The sequence below is a fragment of the Hippopotamus amphibius genome, chromosome 5 (genome assembly GCF_030028045.1).
Source record: "Hippopotamus amphibius kiboko isolate mHipAmp2 chromosome 5, mHipAmp2.hap2, whole genome shotgun sequence".
Classification (NCBI taxonomy): Eukaryota; Metazoa; Chordata; class Mammalia; order Artiodactyla; family Hippopotamidae; genus Hippopotamus; species Hippopotamus amphibius.
The window spans coordinates 105,505,802-105,532,039 of NC_080190.1; the positions used below are offsets into that span (position 1 = coordinate 105,505,802).

The window sequence follows — 26,238 nt, forward strand, 5'->3', positions numbered from 1 at the left end:
AAACAATTGGAATTCAAAGCTGTGATATAAACCTACAGCCTCTGAATCCAATCCTTCCTAGTAAAGGCTTCACCTGCAAAGTTCACTTCTGTTACCTGGGTTACAGAAGATGATTTCAGGAGTAATTGCACAGATATTTAAATTACCTGCTGCCTTTTTCTTTTAGAATGTGGATATCAAAATACCATATTTCTCCCTAAAATTTCCCCTCACAATTTCAAGTGGTATGTTTTAATATCAAGATTTCTTTGTAAGCCTAAAAGATGAATTTTCTAAGCGTATGAATTTTCCACCTCCCTTTTAGGGTTTAAATTACAAAACACCATCAATGATAATTGTTACTTTTCTTCCCAGTCCACAATTACTCTTAATCTCTTATTAACAACAATGATAATATTAATAATACCCTACACCTCACTCCAAAAACTGCAGACATTTCAGTTACACTAAGTACTATAAATTCATCAACCCTGCAAGGAAGGGAGGGGCAGATATTATTTTAATAAAGAGGATACTCAGGAAATGTGACTTGTCCAAATAAAAAACAGCTGAGGTAGACCAAGCAAGGATGTCCTTATAGCAGGTGGGAAAACACCTCAGGCAGGTGTTCATTAGGCATTTGTTGGGATATTCCTTCAGAGCTGATTCCGCCTTCGTAGTACAAAGTGCTGCTCTCTATTGAAAATTGTCTCCATTCCACAATTAATCTTCATCAAGTGACTCTTAGGTTATAAATCTGTTTGCTAGAAGCTATAATCATTGATATATTCAACTTATCATGTTAATTTTCTGTTTGTTTATTTGGAGGTGAATAAAATGAGTCAATGCCAGTACCTGGAATCTTTGCTGCCCATTGGCTCTTTCAGAAAAGTCACATGATGAAGATGCCTTTTAAATTAAGACCCTAGAAGCAGTGTATTTCCTAAGTTTCTTTGGCTTTTGGTTGTGAGCGCCTCTTCTCAGCAAGCTTTCCATTATGATTGAGCCCTTCTTGGGAACCTGGAAGATGGTCTCCAGTGAAAACTTTGATGAATACATGAAACAATTGGGTGAGAAATACCATTACAAGATTTGGAAACTGGCAATGCGTTTTGTGATGTGGTTGGGTTTGTACTTTACAATGACTTTTGCTACAGTCTCGCGTTCATTCATGATTCTAGGGTATACTCAGATGAGGTTAACAAAGTTTATGTGTCTACTTTTACTTTTTTATTACCAGTAATAATTATGTCTTTTTGGAATACTAGGCTCACAGATACTTCCTTCTAGTTATTATCTATATATTTAAATTATTTATCCTTTTAGAAAATACTTCACCCTACCCCTATGATAGAGTTTATTTTAGCTTGGTCATTTCCTTAAATAGCTTTTCCCAGCTCCACATTATAGAGAGTAATACCTATTCATGATTAAATTTATCAACTAAATTGGTTTCAAGGTTTGCTTTAAGTTGTAACTTCAAAAGAGTAATAGCAACAAACAAAATTTCTTGGTTAATTTTTAGAGTTCTGATGCATATGGGAGGTTTTTATTAACATTATTTTGAAGAGTTTCAAATGTTTTATTGGAGAAATAGAACATTTTTACTCATGGAATTTCTTACCACTAGATATTTCCTCAGACGTACAAACCCTATGCATACTTTAGTTCTTAAGTTGAATAAACATCATTTATAATGGTTCAGATCTATAATAACTAAACCATTCTCTGCTAATGCAAGAAGAATAGTAATTGTTTAACATTTAATTAATTTTAAACATTTAATTAAGAGAAACCTCCCTTATAATAATAAACTAAGGTCAAAACATTTTTTAATCTTTTTAAAAAAAATGTGTTGAAATGATCAATACATAAGAAGAAGTCAATGTGCTCATAATGTAACATTAGTTTCTTTTTCTTTAGTATAAACTCTCACAGGAAGAAATTAAAAAAAAAAAAACATGTTTCCCTATCTCTTCACGGATTCATAGACTCACCTGTTTTCAGTTTAAAACATTTTTTTTAAATAATAAATAAATAAATTTGAGGGCATCTAAGAAACTTGGGGCTTATGGCAAAAGCAGCCATGTTTTGACTGGCAGCTGGTCTTAAGCAGAGTGCAAGAGGGAAGAGCAGCTGAGTACCTACTGTGTGCCAATACCATGCTAAGTCCTATCATTTAATCTGCAACACACCCATGAGGTGAGCACTATAATTATTCACATTTTACTATTGAGAAGGCTGAAGTTTTGAGAAAAGGGAAATAATGTGGCCAAGCTAACAAGTGGCAAAGTTGGAACCCAGGCTTTAACCTCCTCACTCCTCACTCTTCTGTGATGCATGTCTAACACTGATTTTCTGTAGTCAGAGGCATCCCGTCCACCCACAATACGAATGTGAGATTGGGTTCTATATTGATACTAAGAGATGGAAGTCAGCCCTTCTGCCCACCTCGTGCAGGAGTCAAACAACGGACAGTCCCCAACCTGAACAGCAGGGCCAGGCTGTCAGCCAAATTGTCCAATTTGCCTACCTCCTCTTTACTCGGCCAGATCTGAATGTTATCTGCAAATAAGAGAGAAGCTTGGACTTCGTAAGCCATATTCTTTTACAGTAGATTAGATACTTTGAAAATTGCATTTTTTTTAAGAAAAAATTGTGCTAAGATTTTTCGACAATTAGGAAACCTGTGTTTAAATTTCAGCTCCGCTAATTACCAGACATCACCTAAAATAAGCCTCTCTACCTCTCTGGGACTTGGTGTACTCATCTCTAAAATGAGGATAATAACACCCCCTGCACTGTTGTTGAAACACTTGATGAGGTAAAGCCCAAGCATACGACTGAAAGACACCATACAAATATACATTTTAGATGAAGTGTAAGAGTCTCAAAGATTTTAGATGAAGCACAATTGTCTCAAACAGTGAATTTAGCTTTCCAAATGTCAACTGTAATTACTAGATGTATCTTCTGATTGGGAGGTTTGTCTCCATCCATCTGTCACAGAGAGCATTGAAGAAAATATGGCATATTATCCAAAATTTCAAAGGGGGAAGGATGCATTCTTTTTATTTTTTTTTTCTAGATCTTTATTGGAGTATAATTGCTTTACACTGTTGTGCCAGTCTCTGCTGTACAACAAAGTGAATCAGCTGTATTTATACATATATCCCCATATCCCCTCCCTCTTGAACCTCCCTCCCACCCCCCCCATCTCACCCCTCTAGGTCATCACCAATCATTGAGTTGATCTCCCTGTGTTATGCAGTTGCTTCCCACTAGCCATCTATTTTACATTTGGTAGTGTATATATGTCAATGCTACTCTCTCACTTTGTCCCAGCTTCTCCTTCCCCACCTCCCTATGTCTTCAAGTCTGTTTTCTACATCTGTGTCTTTATTCTTCCCCTGCCACTGAGTTCATCAGTACCATTTTTTTAGATTCCATATATATGTGTTAGCATACAATATTTGTTTTTCTTTTTCTGACTTACTTTACTCTGTATAACAGATTCTAGGTCCATCCACCTCACTACAAATAACTCAGTTTCATTCCTCTTTATGGCTGAGTAATATTCCATTGTATATATATGCCACATCTTTATCTATTCATCTGTTGATGGGCATTTAGGTTTCTTTCATGTCCTGGCTATTGTAAATAGTGCTGCAATGGACATTGGGGTGCATGTATATTTTTAAATTACGGTTTTCTCAGGGTATATGCCCAGTAGTGGGATTGCTGGGTCATATGATAGGTCTATTTTTAAGTTTTTGAGGAATCTCCATACTGTTCTCCATAGTGGCTGTATCACATTACATTCCCACCAACAGTGCAGGAGCGTTCCCTTTTCTCCACATCCTCTCCAGCATTTATTAGTCCTAGATTTTTTGATGATGGCCATTCTGACTGGTGTGAGGTGATATCTCTTTGTGGCTTTGATTTGCATTTCTCTAATGATTAGTGATGTTGAGCATCTTTAAATTGCTTTCCAAAATGATTGTTAGCACTTCTTCCTAAACTTCTTAAGAAGGTGTGTTGTTTCCTCCGCTTATTGGGTTCTCTTCTCATTCATTTCTACAGGAGTGAGTGTTGCAGTCCAGAACCTTGCAGGGTTGGCAAAGCCACAAATCACTATTAGTACCAACAGGGATAAGGTTAACATCAAAACAGAAAGTTCTTTCAAGAACACTGAGATCTCCTTCAAGCTGGGGGAAGAATTTGATGAAACCACAGTAGATAACTGGAAAGTGAAGGTAAGAACTAAGTCTTTCTGGTCCACAATCAGGAACACTCTAAAATGTGGTTAGGCATGGTTTATTCTAATTTGATTAATTACATCTCTAAAGTCATTTCTTTTGCAAATGATTCAGAGCCCAAAAACTCAACATGTTTTCACTGTTTCTCTGATCTCTCTTTGTCATTGTATAAAAGGGCATATAGAACAATTTTTCACAAATAATTTAGGAATTGCTTACCTGGAGGAAAAGAGCATTACTTTAATAATCTCTTGAGACTTCCCTAGTGTGATGGTATTAAATTAGGACAAGAACTGATACAAGAATTTTGGAGAAAAGAATTTCAAAATTGAAGGTTAAAAGTAGATATCTAGTTTTGTGTAGATTAGAATGTAGTGAGTTGTTATTTCTGACTGATTCCTTTCTGCATTTATAGAGCATCATAACATTAGATGGTGGCTCAATGATTCATGTCCAAAAATGGCTTGACAAAGAGACAACAATTAAAAGAAAAATTATAGATGGAAAAATGGTAGTGGTGAGTTTTCTCTAAATTTAATATTTTTAGATGCTCCTATTTGAGGCATGCCTTTCAAATTACTCAATTGTCTTGTATCTCAAATAGAGGACCTGGGGAAAGAGGGACAGAGCAAATTTAACTTGTCATATACTAACTCTAAAATAGATACCTCTTTGCTTGTAGGAATATATTATGAACAATATTGTCAGCACTGGAATCTATGAAAAGATATGAAAAAATTGCATGCATCAGTGAAAACTTGTCCACTAACAGGAAACTGAGACTTCAAGAAGATGTGCCTTAGGGCCAGTGATTAAAAAATTGCTCAACATAAATTTGCTCAATAAAACCAAATTAAGCACTGTTTTGGAACTGTGTAATCTTGAGGTTTAGGGACCATCTGATAAACTGGTGAGACAAGAAACTACTTGTCTCTGGTGTGATTGTGAGTGCCCTTTATTCTTTGCACACCTGACTTCTGCAGTCATTGAATTTCCTCCAGGACCCATTCATTTACGTTAATGCATTCTGTTAAAGTGTGCTCTGTTGAAATTCATGTGATTTCAAAGGGAGATACATTATAATCACTGGAAGCGACTTTGGGCAGCAAGATGTTGAAAAACAATTTTGCTGTTTTGTATTTTTGTAGAAGGCTAGCCCTGCTTAAAGTACATAAGGTAGGTGGATGATAGATAGATGATAGGTGATAGAGGATAGTTGATAGGTGATAGATAGATAAATAGATAATAGATAGATAGATGATAGATGATAGATAATAGATGGATGATAGATGATAGATAGATAGGTAGGTAGGTAGATAGATAGATAGATAGATGATAGATAGATAGATGATGATAGGTAGATAGATAGAGAGATGATAGATAGATGAGAGAAAGAGAGAGAGAGACAAAGATATTATAAAATAGAGTCTGGACATTATACAGTCTGCTTGAATTATTATAGAAGAACATTTAAAACAATCATTATCTTACTTTTCCATAAACTCATTTAAAATAATCAGGCTAGCGCATCTGTCATCATTTCTTAAACTTAGTCTTTGCAGAATGATATTTTATTAAACGCCACTCCTGAATTTCTAAATGCCTAGTAGGAATATAATTGTTAGAGCTACACAAAGTCCCTTACTAGTTTCACCAAGTACTGTTGCTAGAAACTACTCTCAGAGCTTAGAGCAAAACAGAGTAACATAGGTAAAATTTTAAAATTGAGAGCATTTGTAGCAGTGGGAGGAGGAAAAGGAAAAAGAGGAAGAATTATGTAAATCTCATGTTGCAACTTAAACTTAAAACCAGATAGTAGTTGGTCAAAAATAACTCCTGAGGGTAGTGTTTAATATGTGCTAATTTGTCATCTAAACTGGGTGAGAAGTGAAAAGTGGAAAGGGGCACTTTCAACAATTACACCTGGGCAACAAGCATACACTGGGACTGTCCTAGGCAAACTGGGAGGTATGTCACCTTAGTAAGGGTGAAATTAAAGAGTAATGTACAAAAGGACTGAGCATGGGGTTGGGACAATAACTAAATTCTTGCCCAAGGAAAGGAACTAGGCTATCATACTAAACCCTGAAGACCTTTGAGCTTACAGCTGTGCACTTGAAGTGATGGGTTTGGCAGTAGCCACTCAACTGTCAGAGGCAGGCAATGACAGTCATCCTCCCATGATTTGTCTCTGTGCTTCCTAAAGGACTCAAGTGTGTACAAAATGTACCTGTGCTTGTTCTCCAGAAGTCAAAGAGGCTTTCAACCCCCAAGGTAGCATCCTATGCACAGAGGGGTGCAGAAGCCAATGTCTCCTTCACCAGAGGATGGTCTTGGCAACGGGGCTGCAGATGACAGCACTTTAGCAATAACTCAGATCAAGGGTTGAAGTGTTTTCCACAACCATTAGGAGGAGGGTATTCTCCTAAAAAGCACTAGGCAATTAGCCATTTACATCTTTGGCTTTACGGAGGCAAAATTTTAAAAAGAATATAGTTCTGAATTTTCAAGACATTTCTCTTCTCACAAATGTCACAGCTAAAGTACAAACAGCCTCAATGAGAAATAAAATCCGGATGTAGAGTCTTTAGTAGGTAGACTCAAACACGCTACTCCTGAGGAAATCACTCATTCAGCAAGTTCTTATTCAGTGATCACTGTTTGTTCAATACTGTGTTAGGTGATGGCAAACAGCAACGAGGTAGAGATGGCGTTCACAACTGCCTTTTGATGTTTCAAGTAGCAGAGGCATCTGGAAACCCTATTGCTTTTATTTTTATCCTCAGTCTAATCATGCCAAAATTTCTGTAAGAAAAAAATTAATTAACATTTATACTTAGAATTATTAATCTTTACTAAGGACATTCACATGATAAGTCTCTTGGTATACCTGACTTGCCTTCAAAAGTCATTATCTGGGACTTCCCTGGTGGTTCAGTGGTTGGGACTTCACCTTCCAATGCAGCAGGTGCAGGTTCAGTCCCTGGTTGGGAAGCTGGGATCCCACATGCCTTCGGGCCAAGGGACCAAGGCATAGAGCAGACGCGATGTTCTAGCGGGTTCAGTTTAGGAATGCTCCATATCAAAAAAAAAAAAAATCTTGAAAAAAAAGCTATATCTATTTGTAAGTAAATAACATGTTGTATTTGTCAAGTTGTACTGGATTTATATTAAAAAAAAGATAATAATGACACTTTTCATTGTTAAGCAATAAAAAACCAATATTTATTCACTTTTCGAAAGGGTTTGAAGTAAAGGAAATGAGCGTGGATTTTATAAACAATAAAGGAAAATACATATTTATTTTTGAATATTTTGAGACTGAATAACAGTAATAAACTATTGTATTTTAAATCCACACTGAAGTTTGTACGAAAGTATTAACTATCCCAAGATCAACCACACTAAAACCACAATTAATACTATTATCAAAGAATAACTCACAAGATTTCTTTTTTCGCTACCCAATACTATTTAGTAAACCACTGACAAAAGTAATTTGTTTTGAACATTCTTGGTATATTTAAGTTTCATATTTTTGCACAAAAGTGCAACAAACGTAAAAGGACATGCTTTCATAGTCATGAAGAGACAACTGACTATTTCAAAGATAGTAACAGAAAATAGATGGACACTTAGGATGAAGAAACCAGGACATAACCTAATCCTCAGGTTATGGGTTCTTAAGATTTCTATTTAAAGTATTTATAGGAAAATACAGTCTGTCCACTTTGAAGTTTAGTATCTAGATCCTGTGTAATTTTTGCAGAGGGACAGCGTGGGGAGGGACTATCTTACCACCAGCCCCATGACAGAACAGGAGGTGTCATACAGTTTAAACATGAATTGATTCTCTGATCTAACTTTACCTAACCTGAAATATATGTTCACACATGTGTGTGCATGTATATATATGTATATACATACACACACTAGATACACACACACATATATGTGTGTGTGTGGGTGTAAAACACGTTTTCTATCAAAACCTGTATACCATCTCAATTATTGAAAAATTTTGTAAAACAGAATCTGGGAAATAAAGTAGGCAACCTGGATAACACATGATTAGAAAATCATCTGAATTTTTGTGAGTTTACATTAAAGAGCCAATGAACATCTGTTTCTTATGAAATAAAGCTACACACATATATATACACACACCCACACACTTTTCACTATGCTTTGCAAGTGAGTTATTTTTGAGGGATTCCTTTCTCTCATAGGCTATAAGGGAGCAGATGGCCAGGTGCTGAAAACTGTTTCCTGCGGCTGTTTGTGCTAATGCCTGAAAAGTATGATCTATTTTAATGCTGTTAATATTGCTTTCTCTCTAAGAGGAAATGCCAATGGAAGAGAAAAAACTGTGACCAACTCAGTATATACTGTAATGACTAGAGAAAAACACTGAAATGTAGAAATTCTGTCTTCGGTTGCCTCCCCAGTGAATAAGCAACCAGTTCTCAGGTGTTCTATTAGGAATAATGATGTGAAATCTTAGACCAGTCTTTGGAAAAAAACGCCATGTATGTTCAAGTCTTGTAAAAACAAAGCTAGTCGTACTGTTTGGAGGAATCACAAACTACCTCTTCCCTCTATTTATTGCCACTCAGCAAAAGAAAAGCTATTAACTTCCTTTGGGCAGCATCATGCAACTGTCACCATAGTAACTAAAAGATCAAATACCCACTGGTGACTGAGAAAGCTCCAAGAAACGGTTTTCATTAAGAAAGCAACTTTAATCTTAGCATTTTTAAGATGAGAGAAAAACACTTATTTGAAACATGAAAAAGGAAGCTGTCAAGCCTGAATTGCCATTGTCACCTTCTGTCAAATGTCTGGAGGGTCACCAAATGCCCTGGTGGGTGAGTTCTCAAGCTAAATAAGACCTTTGGTCTCAGGGTATCTGGTGTCTAAGAAATTACAAAAGGTGTCTTCCTACATAGAAATGGTTCATTGGCTCCTTAATGTCATTCATTGTCTCCATCTGCAAATGATGAAAAATAATAATTGGATATTCTAAAATGTCTCTGAATGCCTGTTTAACTCATGTCTTCCTAACTGGAGTATAAGGGCAGGAATTGTCGCTGTTTCACTCACCAGGTTATTTCCAGTGCTCCTACTGTTCGATAAATTCATGTCAAGCAATTATCTGCATGCATGCAGGTGAGAATATGTACAATGAATCTTGGAATTGTTTTACATGCACTTTCCTAGTGTTGTAATAAGATCATGTCATCCTGGATATGGAAAGAACTGCCTACTTTTACCACTGACCGGAGGAATGACTAAATGAAGGAATGGGTGCTACAACTAAGTTTTACACTTAGTCTTGCTCTTTCCACCTCTCCAGAGTGTATGAAAAAGGGAAGGAAGGAAAGGAAGGGGAGAGGAGGAAAGAGGAAATTTAGGAAAATCATATTATTGATTATAAGCACAAATTTTAGATGCTTTCACATTGTGTGTATGACTCAATGCAAAGAAAAACCCTCATAAGTAGAAAATTTGCATTTTCTTCATTCAGTCAGTAAACAAATGATTACCTACTATATACATGCATTGTGTTAGGTACTTGGAATATCACATGAATGAAATCACATATTCTGCCCATGCACATGGAATCAAGACTTCAGTACGACATACATATTAATGAAATAATGTCCAAAATTAATGAAAAATTAATTAACATAATTAATTAGTTGCAGTAACTGTTAAATGAGGATATATTAGAAAAGGATAGGAAAGATGATTGAATTGAAATCTAAAGGATGTCACTCCAAAGGTAGAAAAGAATGACTGAGCTGAGAGTTAAGGATTAACCCTATGGGAGTGGTTATTTATTTTTTTATTGAAGTATAGTTGATTTACAATATTATATTAGTTTCAGGTGTACAGCATAATGATTCAGTATTTTTACAGACTATACGCCATTAAAAGTTATTACAAGACAATGGCTATACTTCCTTGTGCTAAATAATATATCCTTGTTGCTTATCTACTTTATACAAAGTAGTTTGTATCTCTTAATCCCATAGCCCTACTTGCTTCCCCCTCCCCACTTGTAACCACTGGTTTGTTTTCTGTATCTGCAAGTGTGTTTCTATTTTGTTGTGTATATTCATTTATATTATTTTTTAGATTCTACATAGTGATATCATACAGTATCTGTTTTTCTACCTGACATTTCGCTTACCATGATATTCTCTAGGTGTATCCACATTGCTTCAAATGGCAGAATCTAATTCTTTTCTATGGCCGAGAAATTTCCATTGTGTATATGTATACCACATTTTCTTCATCCATATGTCTATTACTGGAAACTTGAGTTGCTTCCATACCTTGGCTATTGTAAATAACGCTTCTATGAACATTGGGGTTCATGTATCTTTTTGAATTAGTATTTTTGTTTTTCCCAAAATATGTACACAGGAGTTGAATTACTGGATCATATGGTAGTTCTACTTTTAGTTTTTTGAGGAAACTCCATACTGTTTTCCACAGTGGCTGCACCAATTTACATTCCCACCAAGACTGTACAAGTGTTCCCTTTCTCCCATATCCTCTCCAACACTTGTTGTTTGTGTTCATTTTGATCATAACCATTCTGACAGTTGTGAGGTGATAGCTCATTGTGGTTTTGATTTGCATTTCTCTAATAATTAACAACATTGAGCATACTTTTTTTTTAAGAACTTTTATTAAGATACAGTTAACAGACAATAAACAGCATATATTTAAAGTGTACAATTTGGTATCCCAATCTCCCAATTCATTCCACCCCAACCCTCCCCGCTTTCCCCACTTGGTGTCCATATGTGTGTTCTCTACATCTGTGTCTCTATTTCTGCCTTGCATCTCCTCTTTCATAGTTGTTAGCATTTGCCTTATGTATTGAGGTGCTCCTATATTGGGTGCTTATATATTTATAATTGTTATCTCCTCTTCTTGGATGGATCCCTTGATCTTTATGTAACGTCCTTTCTTGTCTCTTGTAATGTTTTTTATTTTAAAGTCTATTTTGTCTGTCCAAAAAAAGAAAAGAAAAAAAAATAAAGTCTATTTTGTCTGATATGAGTATTGCTACTCCAGCTTTCTTTTGATTTCCATTTGCATGGAATATCTTTTTCCATCCCCTCACTTTCCTTCTGTATGTGTCCCTAGGTCTGAAGTGTGTCTCTTGGAGACAGCATATATATGGGCCTTGTTTCTGTATTCATTCAGCCAGTCTGTGTCTTTTGGTTGGTGCATTCAGTCCATTTACATTCAAGGTAATTATTGATATGTATGTTCCTATTACCATTTTCTTAATTGTTTTGTTTTTGTTTTTGTAGGTCCTTTTCTTAAGTTTCCTGCTTAGAGAAGTTCCTTTAGCATTTGTTGTAGGGCTGGTTTGGTGGTGCTGAATTCTCTTAGCTGTTGCTTGTCAGTAAAGCTTTTGATTTCTCCATCAAATCTGAATGAGATCCTTGCTGGGTAGAGTTTTCTTGGTTGTAGGTTCTTCCCTTTCATCACTTCAAATATATCATGCCACTCCCTTCTGGCTTGCAGAGTTTCTGCTGAGAAATCAGCTGTTAACCTGATGGGGGTTCCCTTGTCTGTTATCTGTCATTTTTCCCTTGTTGCTTTTAATAACTTTTCTCTGTATTTAAATTTTGTCAGTTTGACTACTATATGTCTTGGCGTGTTTCTCCTTGGGTTTATCCTGTCTGGGACTCTCTGTGCTTCCTGGACTTGGGTAGCTATTTCCTTTCCCATGTTAGGGAAGTTTTCAACTAGAATCTCTTCCAATATTTTCTCAGGTCCTTTCTCTCTCTCTTCTCCTTCTGGGACCCCTATAATGTGAATGTTTGTGTGTTTAACATTGTCCCAGAGGTCTCTTAGGCTGTCTTCAGTTCTTTTCATTCTTTCTTTTTTATTCTTTTCCACATCAGTGATTATCACCATTCTGTCTTCCAGGTCACTTATTTGCCCTTCTGCCTCAGTTAATCTGCTATTGGTTCCTTCTAGTTATTGTGTTGCATATCTCTGTCTGTTTGCTCTTTAATTCTTCTAGGTCTTTGGTAAACTTTTCAATCTTTGCATCCAGGCTTTTTTCAAAGTCGTGGATCATCTTCACCATCATTAGTCTGAATTATTTTTCTGTAAGGGTACCTGTCTCTTCTTCATTTAGTTGTTTTTCTGGGTTTTTATCCTGTCCCTTTATCTGGTACAAAGTCCTCTGCTTTTTAATTTTCCCTATCTTTCTGTGGCTGTGGTTTTCAGTTCCACAAGACAAAATACTGCTGATACTGCTTGATACTGCTGTCTGCCGTCTTGTGGAGGAAGCTATCTAGGAGGTTTCTGGGTGCTTTCTGATGGGAAAAACTGATGGTAGGTAGGGCTGGGTGGACGGAGCTCAGTAAGACTTTAATCTGATTTGGTGGGTGGAGCTCAGTAAAACTTTAATCTGCTTGTCTGACAATGAGTGGGGCTGTGTTCCTACCTTGTTGGTTATTTGGCCTGAGGCTACCTAGCACTGGAGTTTACAGGCTCTTTAGTGGGGCTAATGGTGGACTCTGGGAGGGCTCATGCCAATGAGTACTTCCCAGAAACCCTGCTGCCAGTGTCCCTGTGTCCTCAGTGAGCCACAGCTGCCCCCCACCTCTGCAGGCAACCCTCCAACACAAGCAGGTAGATCTGGTTCAGTCTCCTATGGAGTCACTGCTCCTTCCCCCTGGGTCCTGGTGAGCACACTTTTTTGTGTGCCCTCCAAGAGTGGAGTCTCTGTTTCCCCCAGTCCTGTAGGGGTCCTGCAATCAAGTCCTGCTGGCTTTCAAAGTTTGATTCTCTGGGGATTCCTCCTCCTGTTGCTGGACTCCCAGGTTGGGAAGCCTGATGTGGGGCTCAGAACCCTTACTTTAGTGGGTAGGCTTCTGGGGTATAACTGTCCTCCAGTTTGTGAGTCACCCACCCAGCATTTATGGGATTTAATTTTAACACAATTGACCCCCTCCTACCATGTCATTGTGGCTTCTCCTTTGTCTCTGGATGTGGGGTGTCTTTTTTGGTGAGTTCCAGTGTCTTTCTGTTGATGATTGTTCAGCAGTTAGCTGTAATTCTGATGCTCTTGCAAGAGGAAGTGAGCGCACATCCTCCTACTCCGCCATCTTGACCCTCAATCGAACATACTTTCATGTGCTTGTTAGCCATCTGTATGTCTTCTCTGGAAAAATCTTTTCAGGTATTCTGCCCATTTTTTGATTGGGTTTTTTTTTTTTTTTCTTTGTTGTATGAGTTGTTCATATGTTTTGGATATTAACTACCTGTCAGTTATATGATCTGCAAATATTTTCTCCCATTCTGTAGGTTGTCTTTTTGATTTGTCCGATGGTTTCCTTTGCTGTGGAAAAGCTTTTAAGTTTCATTAGGTCCCATTTGTTTGCCTTTGCTTCTACTTCTTTTGCCTTAGGAGACAGATTCAAAAGAACATTGCTACGATTTATGTCAGAGAGTGTTCTGCCTATGTTCTCTTCTAGTTTTATAATTTTGAGTCTTATATTTAGATCTTTAATCCATTTTGAGTTTATTTTTGTATATGTGAGGTAATTTTCTAATCTCATCATTTTACATGTAGCTGCCCAGTTTTCCTAGCACCACTTGTTGAAGGGGCTGTCTTTTACCTATTGTATATTCTTACCTCATTGTCATAGATTAACTGACTGTAGGTGTGTGAGTTTATTTCTGAGCTCTTACTTCTGTTCCATTGATCTATGTGTCTGTTTTTGTGCCAGTACAATGCTGTTTTGATTACCATAACTTTGTAGTACAGTCTGAAGTCTGGGAGGGTGATACCTCCAGCTTTGTTCTTTTTTTCTTAAGACTGCTTTGACAGTTTGGGGTCTTTTTTTGTCTCATATTAATTTAAATTGTTCTAGTTCTGTGAAAAATGTCATGGGTGTTTTGATAGGGATTGCATTAAATCTGTAGATTGCTTTGGGTAGTATGGCATTTAAACAATATTAATTCTTCCAATCCAAGATCATGGGATACCATTCCACTTCTTTGTATCATCTTCAATTTCCTTCACCAATGATTTATAATCTTAAGAGTATAGGTTTTCACCTCCTTGGTTACATTTATTCCTAGGTATTTTATTGTTTTTGATGTGATTTTAAATGGGATATTTTAGCTCTCTTTGTGATAGTTCATTATTAGTGTATAGAAATGCCACGTATTTCTGTATATTAGTCATATCCTACAACTTTTTTGAGTTCATTTATTAGCTCTAATAGTTTGGGGGTGAATATTTTAAGGTGAATATATATATATATATATATATATATATATATATATATATATAGTGACAGTCTATATATATATATATTTATAGTGACAGTTTTACTTCTTTCCTTCCCATTTGGATGCCTTTTATTTCTTTTTCTGGTCTGATTGTTGTGGCTGGGACTTCCAATACCATGTTAAATAAGGGTAGCAAGAGTGGGCATCATTGTCCTGTTTCTGAATTTAGAGGAAAAAGACTTTTAGCTTTTCATCATTGATTATGATATTGGCTATGGGCTTGTTATAAAATGGAGTTATTATGTTGAGATGTGTTCCCTCTATACCCACTTTGAGAGGTTTTTTTTTAGATCATGAATGGATATCGTATTTTGTCAAATGCTTTTTCTCTACCTATCAAGATGAATGTGTGATTTTTATCCTTCTTTTTGTTAATGTGGTGTATCACATTAATTGAATTGTGAATAGTGAACCATCCTTGCACCCTTAGAATAAATCAAACTTAATCATGATGTATGATCCTTTTTATATATTATTTAATTCAGTTTGTTAATATTTTGTTGAGGATTTTTGCATGCATACTCATCAAAAATATTGGCCTGTAATTTTCTTTTTTTGCAGTATTTGTCTGGTTTTGGTATTAGGCTAATGGGGGCCTTGAAGAATGAATTTAGGAATGTTCCCTCCTCTTCAACTTTTTAGAATAGTTTGAGAAGGACAGGTATTAATTCTTCTTTATATGCTTGGTAGTATCCACCTGGAAGCTGTCTGGTCCTAGACTTTTGTTTGCTGGGAATTTTTTTTTAATCACATGTTTAATTTTACTACTAGTGATTGGTTTGCTCAGATTGTCTATTTCTTCTTGATTCAGTCTTGGCAGGTTGTATGTTTCTAAAAATTTGTTTCTTTCTTCCAGATAGTCTGATTTGTTGACATATAACTGTAGTATTCTCCTATGATTTTTTGTATCTCTGTGGTATCAGTTGTTTTTTCTCCTCCTTCATTTCTTATTTTGTTTATTTGAGTCCATTCTCTTTTCTTCTTGGTGAGCCTAGCTAAAAGTTTATCAATTTTATTTGTCTTTTCAAAAACCCAGTTCTTGGTTTCATTGATCTTTTCTATTATTTTTTGATCTCTATTTCATTTGTTTCTTCTTTGATCTTTATTATTTCCTTCCTTCTTCTGACTTTCAGCTTTGTTTATTCTTCTTTTTCTATTTTCTTTAAGTGGGAGTTTAGGTTGTTTATTTGAGATTTTTATTGTTACTTCAGAAAGGACTGTATCACTATAAAGTTCCTTCTTAGAATGCTTTTGCTGCATCCCATAGATTTTGGAGTGTTGTGTTTCCATTTTCACTTCTCTCAAGGTATTTTCTGATTTTGTCTTTGATTTCTTCATTGACTTATTGGGGTTTTTTTAGTAGTGTGTTGTTTAGTCTCCACGTGCTTGTTCTTTTCCTATTCTTATTTCTGGAATTGATTTCGAGTTTCATACCACAGTGGTTAGAAAAAATGCTTGATATAATGTCTGTCCTCTTCAATTTCTTGAGACTTGCTTTGTGGCCTAGCATGTGATCTATCCTGGAGAACATTTCATGTGCACTTGAAAAAAAAAAATGTGTATTCTGCTGCTTTGGGATGTAATGTCCTGCAGCTATCTATTAAGTCTAACTGATCTAATGTGCTATTTAAGACCACTGTTATGTTATTAATTTTTTATCTGAATGATCTGTCTATTGATGTAAGTGGGATTTAAAAGTCCCTTATTATTACTGTATTATTGTCAATTTCTCCTTCTATGTCTGTTAGTTTCAGTAACTGTAGAATGAGGATATACTAGAAAAGGTTAGTAAAGATTATTGAGTTGAATCTAAAGGATGTCACCACAAATGTAGGAAAGCATGATTGAGCTGAGAGTTAGGGATTCTTCATATGGGAGTCATTAAACATTTCAGGAAAAGAGAATAGTATGTGCAAAGACCTTGCTAGAAGCAAGGAGGAAATTAGTAGCTCCTTTTCTATTCTCTGGAAGGTTTTGTGTAATATTGGAGTTATGTTTTCCTTAAGTAATTGTAAGAATTCATTGGTGAAGTCTACAGGTCTGGAGTATCTCTGTGGGAGAAATTTTATTTATAGATTCAATTTTAATAGATTTGGGAATATTCAGGCTTCTTCTTGTATCATTTTTGGTAAATTGTGTTCCAAGGAATTTATAAATTTCTTTTAAATTTTTCAAATTTACTGGCATGAGCAGTTCACAATATTTTCTTATGATCTTTTTATTAACTATAGAGTATATTGATATACCCTTTTTTATACCTGTATTCAGTAACTTTTGTCTTCTCTATTTTTAAACCCATCTTGATAAGAGTTTGTCAATTTTATTTGTCTTTTAAAAACTTTTTATTTTGATGCTATTTTCTGTAATATGCTTGTTTTTATTTTATTAGCATCTGCTCTGTTGAACATCTGTTTCTGTTGTTTGCTATTTCTTTTGCTGTTTGAACATATTTTCCTGTCTCTTTTTTTCTATTTATTTTTAATTAGTGATGTTATGAAAATTTGTAGAAATGAATTTAGACCTAGGGTTATATTATCTTCTTTTGGAGAGAATGTATGTTTGTTTCTGAGTGGTAGCTGGGTTCACTAGCTGTCACAGATCACACCACACTAATTTTAAGAATGGAATTGATATTAGCCAGATCTATTTCCAGTTCATCTTGTCTCTTATGTTGCAGCCTTTCAAAGTCCCAAACTAAAATATGATGATTAACCAGGACTATCCCTCATTGTTCAGGTTCCCCTAATCCTGAAGCAGTGTCATAAATGTCCCTCGGATTTTGCCTCTGCCTCTTGCAGAATTCATAGATCCCTAGAAGGGCATCAGCTCTAAATATTGGGCCTGTTTCTCTGGCTTTCCTCTTTGACCCCAATCCTAGACACTTAATTTTTCTCTGCCATTTTACTTTCTCTGATATATTGAAGAATTAAAAAAAATTTTGTCCTTTTTTTCAGATGTCAGAGTTGGAAAGTTAGCTTGCTTTCCTCATCTATCATAAGTGAAAATTTCGAGGTTTATTTCCATTTTCTCAATGTTTTAAAATAACCATTTTTATTGGTTATTTTTCCTACTATTATATTATGTGATTTTCCTGCCACCAATTATTATCACAATATTTCTATTTACAAATAATTTCAGACTCTCTAGAGTTAAGACTTCTTGCTTCAAGCCTTTATGAAGACATGAAGAGAATGTAAGTTCCTTGAGGGCATGGATTTTTGTTCATTGATGTTTGACCAGCACCTTGAAGTGTGCTTAGCTCTTAGTAGGCTCGCAATACTTTTGCAGTTAAGTGAATGAAAGGAATGGAGTCAGATCTTTGGCATTAAGTGAAGGATCATGAATTCTTTGTTCTTGTGCTACATACTTTTTCAAATATGCAACTGGATGTAGCTTGATGACAATATGTAAGGGATATTTACATGACGTTATATAGAGCAAGCTTTCCTTATCCATTTTGTTTAAACTTCTGGATGTTCTTTTCAGTGCATGATTCAAGTAGCTTCTTTTATCTTGAGAATTTTTGTAGGCAATAAATCAGTGAAAGGTAAACCCATACTGTAAAGAGACTCTTTCCATTTTACGAATATTTAGTTCAAGTCTAAATATATATGTCTAATTACAATGTGTTCTGATGTTTATTATCAATCTTTTCTCACTAGGATATTGATGACTTTCTTATCTAGGAGTGACTTAAAGTCTCAAGCCAGAATCTTCTCTCATTGCTTTGATCTGTGCCTTTGACTCAAATGCGGCCTCAGAATTTCATCTTGGCCAATTCCAGAAGTTAAGTACATTGCTGACAATCTTAAAATATGAAATCATTTTATTTGCCTAAAATTACTTCAAAGTTATAAACCTTGCCAACAGATAGCTCAAAGTTTATATATTTTTATTTATTTATTTACTTATTTACTTTATTTATTTATTTATTGTCTGTGTTGGGTCTTCGTTGCTGTGCATGGGCTTTCTCTAGTTGTGATGAGTGGGGGCTACTCTTCACTGCGGTGCATGAGTGTCTCACTGTGGTGGCTTCTCTTCTTGTGGAGCATGGGCTCTAGGCACGTGGGCTTCAGAAGTTGTGGCACTCAGGCTCAGTAGCTGTGGCACACAGGCTTAGTTGCTCTGCAGCATGTGGGATCTTCCTGGACTAGGCTTGAACTCATGTGCCCTGCATTGGCAGGTGGACTCTTACCACTGTGCCACCAGGGAAGTCCACATATATTTTAGACTCCACTGCTATTCCAATGAGCAAAAAAAGGACTGCTAGAAATTCATACAGCTCTTCTGAATGAGTCCCTCTGGATAGAAGAGCTCAGCTTAAGCAGGAAAGTTTGGGAGTCCTTCATAGATTTAGGCAGAATACCTAAATTTTTGAAGACACGAGTCATAGCATTATTCATTTTTACTAAGTGTTTTGGGTAAGAAAACCACACATTCACTAATCAAAAGCCCTTTCTTTCATAGCTGTTTCTTCTATCTCAGTACAATGTGTTCTCTCTAATTATATTCTCTTAAGTCTAGGATTAGGTTAGCTAGTTAGCTGAGGAAATTTTCTAGTCACTATTTCATTCCCACCTTGAGTTATCCAGGCACAAGTAATGTAAGATGACAGCTGGGCCCACTGTGTATAGTTCCTCATTTTTTGACCCAGTTTGGACCCTAATCACATAATTGCAATAGTTATGGTGTAGCTATGTCATTGGTAACCTAAGCCCTAGAAGTCAGTGCTTCTACCTGTTATGTGTAAATTGATAATGGGTTATTTTCATTATTATGAAGAGTGCCAGCATGTGTAGTCAATGTATAAAACCTGGTAATATCAGTTGTCTCAAGGCCAGGATTAATGCCAATGTGGAAAACCTGCTAGGAAAGGATATGGCAACAATTTGGTATTCCCAAGAGCAACACATATTAGAAGTGGTTTTATATTTGCTCCCTTTGGTCAAAGACTGGGACTTTGATGTATCATATGACCTGGATGCCGCATCTCTTGATTTTCACCTCTCTTGCTTTTTGAGCAGAGAATAAGTGTCTCTATCCAGTCATGGTGATGTCATTATTGCCTGATCTTGGCCAGGGCCTCCATCACATATGGTATAGCAGAAGCAGTGTAAGATAATGGTCTAACATCTATGCACTGAGAAACAATACCAGGTTCAAATCCTATTTCATTTTATTCAAGTTTTGGATGCCAGTTACCTAACCTCCCCATGCTCCAGTTTTCTCATTGGTAAAATGGATATAATAATAATGCCTTACACTTGGGGTTGTTGAGAGGATCAAATAAAATAATCCATATTAAGCACATAGCACAGTGACTACTGAGCTCTCAATATATATTAATATTATTTTTATAGAAAATCCTTGCTAAAACTGTAGGTTTATTTTAAAGGGCTTAAACTCAATGTTGTTGTATTTACCAGGAACCTGCTTAATTTGGACCTAAGGTTTTTTTAAGATGAAAATCTTTGCTGTGGCCAAAAAGCGTGTTATAGTGCTACTTTTTGTTCACCCATGAAAGCAATTTCTGTGCTCTGCTGTAAGAGACTGACCGTATTGTCTGCCTACTCTGCCTGCCTTGAATATGCCAACTATGCCAAGCCTCCCTTACCTATGAATACTTCCTCACACTGCTCCCTTGCATTTCTCACCCACAACATATTTGAGGCAGTTATCACAATACTCATGGACATTTTTCCTCTTTCTTCTCTTTCAATAAGAATTCTTAATTGTGCAGACTCAGGGTTGAGAATGAACAAGATGCCTAAACATACACACACACACATTCATTCATTCATTCATGCTCATATAATTTAATTTGGTATAGGACTCAATTTATGGACTCTTTTCCAAAGGGTTAAAGATCCAAGCACTTCTTAAAAAGGTAAGATAGACCAAATTTTTTTTGCAGGTTCAAATAGTAGTGTCTTTGATTTTTATAAACATTTTTGGAAACTGAAGGAGACATTATGTGAGGTTTTCTTTTGTCCCAGTGGATGATTGAAGAGCCATTCATTGCCCAGTCCTGACACTGCTTTTCCCCATTGGGTCTCTGTGAGAGTCACATGCTTTGGACATCTTTGAAAAGAATCTTCTGAGGCTTCAGCCTCTCATTTGAGTATCTTGAATCTCACCTACCACTGTGTTGAATTATCATCCATCACAATGAGTAACAAATTCTTAGGCACCTGGAAACTTGTCTCCAGTGAAAACTTTGATGATTACATGAAAGCTCTGGGTAAGAAATGTTCTTTATTGTTCTAACTTAGAGGATCCTTTTTGAGAAAGATGAGTGACTATTTCCTTCCAGCTCCTTTTCCAGGAGTCTGGGAGTTTGCACAGATTGAAGTATAATCCTCTTCTGGCATTAATTTTCTATTATGTCAATCAGATAATTTATTTGCATTTTGTTTGTGGCAATTTTTATAGATTTTAATGCAAATAAGAGCAGGTTAAATGCATTAGAATGCCCACTGATTTCAAAGGCAGTTTCATATCAATGAGGTTTTGGTTTAAAACCTGGAGGAAAGAAATCTTAGAAGCTTAGTCAACCCATGCTCTGGCTTTCCTGAAAGTTAGTTTTATAACAACTAAAGTGTTCATAAGAAAAAGAGTTGAATATGCTAAAGTTAATGGAAAACCTCAATTTAAAATTTCGATGCTTAGCTAAACCAGAAGTTTTCTCTCTCTACCTCTAGGTTGTCTGTTATTACATAACTATGCAGATAAAGAGTTTGTAAAAAGTGAATGCTTCATAAAGCAGGATATTCACAGCCTAGGAAAGTTACTGAAAGAAAAAGAAGTGGGTTGTGGTAGTGAATTAAAACTCAGTTACATTAACATCAGACTTTCCTGGAGTTGGAGCAGTGGATGGAGATGGAAAGTCTAATCATTAGTACATTAACTTTATTTGCTACTATTTCTACGGATTGTTCCATAGATATGAGCACAAGAGGTGGGAGGAGTCTTTGGAAATTTCCAGAGCTGTATAGATAAGTAGAGAGTGAAGCCAGTGACCTCAGGTTACTACGCTCAACCAAGTACCTGAACTTTACCTTCAGAAAGCTCATAAGAAGGGTTCTATTTTTAGATAAAATGAGCAAAATCATGGTGCATTGCCGGAAAACTATGAGAACTTATGAGAATAGATCCATACTATAAGATTGGTTAAATTTATTGCTCAAACATTACAGCTGAGGAAGAATACAACTAGATTTTTCTTCATATATCTCTCTCATTTGACATTTCCATTTTTCCATGTATTTCTATAAGTAATATGGTAATAATACTTCAGTCTAATTTTGCTTTGTTTTCAAATGCAGAAATTTTTTAAAAAAATGATGTTATTTGTCTATGATCATTTGTAATGGTACAGATAGATTTAGGGACTAGAACAAAATTTCAGAAATGAGTTTCTATCAAGGATGCGGGAGGGATTCTTTTCTCTATCCATAATGTATTACGGAGGGGAAAAAAATCATAGAACAGCATGTGTATGGCATAGTTTCATTTTAAAAATATATCTCCAGCATTTATGGGTACAAACTAAAATGTCTGGAATGACCCATACAAAACTATAATTAGTGGTTTTTAGTGGAGCATGGGATTGGATGTGGTAAAAGTAGATGACTTGCAATATTTAGGCTAAACACTTTTATCTTTACAATCTGCAGACATTACTTTTGTAATAACAAAATTTAAGGTACTCAAGTCCATGGACATGTGTTCCCATTACCTGGGAGCAGGTCCTTAGTAGTAAGCAATATTACCTGCCACCTACACAGCTGAGACACAGCTGAGCATAGAATATAGCCACCCATAGTCCCTTTAGGTAGATGCTCTCTTGGTCAACAAAATTCTAACACTATCTTGATTTTCAGGTGTGGGATTAGCCACCAGAAAACTGGGAAATTTAGCCAAACCCAGAGTGATCATCAGTAAGAAAGGGGATATTATAACAATAAGAACTGAAAGTACCTTTAAAAATACAGAGATCTCCTTCAAGCTAGGCCAGGAATTTGAGGAAACCACAGCTGACAATAGAAAAACAAAGGTAAACTTTATTGTTTCTCTTCAAAGTTGGTCAATCTTCTCCTTTGAGAGAGAAGATTACTCCTGCTAAAGTTCAAAAGGGTGGACCACTCCCTTCTGTTAAAAATGGATGTACTTCATAAAACATCTGTTATGAAAATGATTCAGTACCAAGTGAACTGCTTCTCCTCTCTCTCTCTTTTTTTTTTTTTTGTCTTTATTGCAGTATAATTTCTTTATAATGTTGTGTCACTTTCTGCTGTACAACAAAGTGAATCAGCTATATGTATACATATATCCCCTTATCCCCTCCCTCTTGAGCCTCCCTCCCACCGTCCCTATCCCACCCCTTTAGGTCTTCACAAAGCATTGAGTTGAGCTCGCTGTGCTCTGCAGCAGCTTCGAATCAGCTATCTATTTTACATTTGGTAGTGTATATAGGTCAATTCTACAAAGTCCAAGCAAGTCAGTTATGTAAACCTGTCTTTGCAGAGCATTGTAACTTTGGCAAGAGGCTCGTTGAATCAAGTGCAGAAATGGGATGGCAAAGAGACAACAATAAAGAGAAAGTTGGTGGATGGAAAAATGGTTGTGGTAAGAGTAATTTTACTCTAAATACAGAAATAATGCTATTTCAATAGAGGAAATGGTTTTATTATTTTCAAAACATTCTTTTTTCTTTGGAATACAAATGGATAAGAATGGCTACGAATAAAGTCAGAGTTAATGTTTGGATGATAAACATATTATTAAGATTCATCTACAGGTACTTCAGGTTCAGACTCAAGAATTTAGAAATGATGAAACCTATCTGTTATTTTAGAAATAACAACACCTAAAAATGATTTTTAAAATGTATGGAGAAACCTCATTAGTTTAGACACACAAAGTGAAAATCAAGTCTAAGTTTTAAAAGCAGAGCACATCCCAAAATGGTCAGTTGTAGAATATTTATAGATATCTAAGCATTTTGTTTTTAAGAATTCATAGTACCTTGGACTAATACATGTCAACAATTCAAGCTGAGCTCATTGGAGAACTTTTGTAGTTGGCAGATAAAAATGATGACAAAGGTTATATGAGATGACCTCTAACAATTTTTTTTAAGTCAGATCCTGTTCTTACTAATGGACACATACATTAAGTATAAATAGATTCATGTAGTTCTTTGAAAGTTTTTTTCCTTTAGTACAGGATCTTATCTCTAGCAGATTTCCATGGGGAGTAAACACCAATATGAGGGCCCTAATTCAGATCAATTGAATGCAAATCTCTTGGGGAAGGAGGAGCCATCAGTATTTTTAAATGTTCCCCAGATAATGCAGATGTGCAGATAGTTTCAAAAACCACTGTTTTAATAGATTTAAATCTGTGCAAATAATGCATAAAAACTTGCCACTTAAAATATATACCTCTGCTGTGACTTAGATCAGCTTTAAAACTGTTTCCCCTATTTCAATGGTCATGATTCTAAATTCCTGGAGACTGACATACTGATACTTGATTTCTTTGTTAGTTTAATCTTATGAGATTGCTTATAATGAGTGTTATTATTATAAATTTGCTGTCCCTAGTTTGAGTTTTAGATATTCAATTAAATCTCTTTCTCTCTCTTTTTTTTTTTTAAGGAATGTAAGATGAAGGATGTGGTCTGCACCAGAATTTATGAGAAGGTCTGAGAAAATTGTTTCCTCATTGAAGTGATATTTGATCATTTGATGTTGGAAATCAGCTGTTTCCATTGGCAAGGCCTGACTACACTGCAGTTTGTTTGTTTTCGCTTTTGTCTTAATATATCAGATAAGCAAAGGCCTAAACTGAGGAGTAATCTACATTTCAGTGTTATTTAAACATTTTCAATTTGTATGCACTTCTTTACTGTATTAAAGATTAAAGTATGTATATTGGCCAGACCTAAAGAATGGATAATGATGTCATTTAACTATCTGTGAAGGTCTAACTTATGTTGTATTTTAAATATTTGAAATGATAGTAAAAGGAAGTAATAGGATAGTAAAAGGAAGTAAATATATTGATCGGGGTAGTAAACTCAAATGCCTTCATGGACCGGGAGAGTAATGGGGTTAGAGGATCAGAAGTGAGGCACACTAGAAGAAGGAGCTGTTTTAAAATGAGGAGTTCTAGCTTCAGCTTAAAAAAAGGGCAGCTACTACTCCAGCCAGTTTAAAAACTGAGGGTTAATTTACAGACAGTGAAATGAACAGATATTAAAGACAGAGTTCAATCCGTTGTGACAAATGCATGCATCTATATAATTCACATCCTGACTGAGATATAGCACAATTCCTTAATCCCAGAATGTTTTCTCACACTCCTTTCCAGTCAATGTCCTGCCCTGTCCCAGCTCCAACAAAAGCAAGAGGTGATTTAGTTTCTATCACTGTAGATGAGTTTTGCCTGTTCTCAAACTTCATATAAATGGAATCGTACAGTCTGTGTCCTTTTCTGTTTGCCTTTTTAAAGTCGGCATAATGTTTTTGAAATGCATCCATATTGTTGCATGCAGCAGTAATTTGTTCCTTTTTATTTCTGAGTAGTATTCCATTGCATGAATATATCACAGTTTACTTATCCCTTCTTCTCTTAAGATAATTGAGCTATTTCCAGTTTTCATCTTTTACAAATAAAGCTGCTATAAGCATTCTTGTATAAGGCTGTTCGTGGAAATATGAGTTCCTTTTCTTTTGAATATTAACTAGGTATGGAATTACTGGGTCCAACTGATTTTTGACAGGCAGGAACAGGGGACCACTCTGCTCAAGTAATGAAACTATTTCAGATGTATTACATGATTGAGCAAATGAGATGTGTTGATGTTGTTAGGAGCTAGAATTTTCCTTCTGGAAGAAAGAACATACAAATATGACAGAGAGAAGGCAAGAAAGAAACTGTGTGCAAATGGACTGGAATAGATGTAAATTCATATGTGTGGATATGTGTATACACATGCATGTTTTTCTTAGCTCCATCTACCTAAAGAGCTTATACGCAAAGACACCTCAGTAGGAATGTGTACACCCAGCGCTCAGATCATGGTGTCTATCATACTCTCCACTGAAAGGAATGATGGTTCCTTGGAGTAATGGCTGACTTTGATGTGAGAGCAGGGTAGGTATAATATAAGTCTGAAATATCTTTTCATGCCAGAAATTAAGAAGTTTTCCAAAAAATGACAGAGATATGTCACCAAAATATCAGAGTCAGCTTGAGGGTATTCTCAATTGACCAAAACTGGGAGAATTTGAAAAGAAAATGATAGAGAAAAATTCTAAATTATAAAACATTGGGAGAAAAGGGGGAATCCATGAATGCATACTGGAAGAGAGAGAGAAAAAGGGAGAGAGAAAGAGAGGAGAAGAAAGTGTCTTCCTTACAGTAGAATGTCATAGGCTGACTGGTAAATATGGAAAAGGTGCCAGGATTGGAAAAATTATCATTTTTCAACCATCATAGTCAATATTGGCTCAGGCAAGAATTGTCAATGGATGCAAAAGCTAGAGCAAATTTTGATTAGGAACAGGATATTAGTTTGGTCTTATAATATCTCCACACAGATCGCTTATTAGTCACAAAGGGAAAATTAGTTACCTCTCAGTGGAAAAAC

At 35.8% G+C, this 26,238-nt stretch overlaps 2 protein-coding genes across 2 annotated transcripts; both read left to right on the forward strand.

Annotated features, from left to right (window-relative positions):
- The first annotated feature begins 958 nt into the window (after nucleotides 1-958).
- On the forward strand, nucleotides 959-5,096 carry FABP9 (fatty acid binding protein 9). Its single transcript, XM_057736578.1, has 4 exons — nucleotides 959-1,049; nucleotides 4,063-4,235; nucleotides 4,654-4,755; nucleotides 4,921-5,096. The coding sequence occupies exons 1-4, from the start codon at nucleotides 977-979 to the stop codon at nucleotides 4,969-4,971; spliced, it is 399 nt and encodes a 132-aa protein (XP_057592561.1). The 5' UTR covers nucleotides 959-976; the 3' UTR covers nucleotides 4,972-5,096.
- A 15,614-nt stretch (nucleotides 5,097-20,710) lies between these two features.
- Nucleotides 20,711-25,286, forward strand: LOC130854007 (myelin P2 protein). The gene is made up of 4 exons (XM_057736576.1): nucleotides 20,711-20,820; nucleotides 22,463-22,635; nucleotides 23,106-23,207; nucleotides 24,242-25,286. The coding sequence occupies exons 1-4, from the start codon at nucleotides 20,748-20,750 to the stop codon at nucleotides 24,290-24,292; spliced, it is 399 nt and encodes a 132-aa protein (XP_057592559.1). The 5' UTR covers nucleotides 20,711-20,747; the 3' UTR covers nucleotides 24,293-25,286.
- Nucleotides 25,287-26,238: the final 952 nt, after the last annotated feature.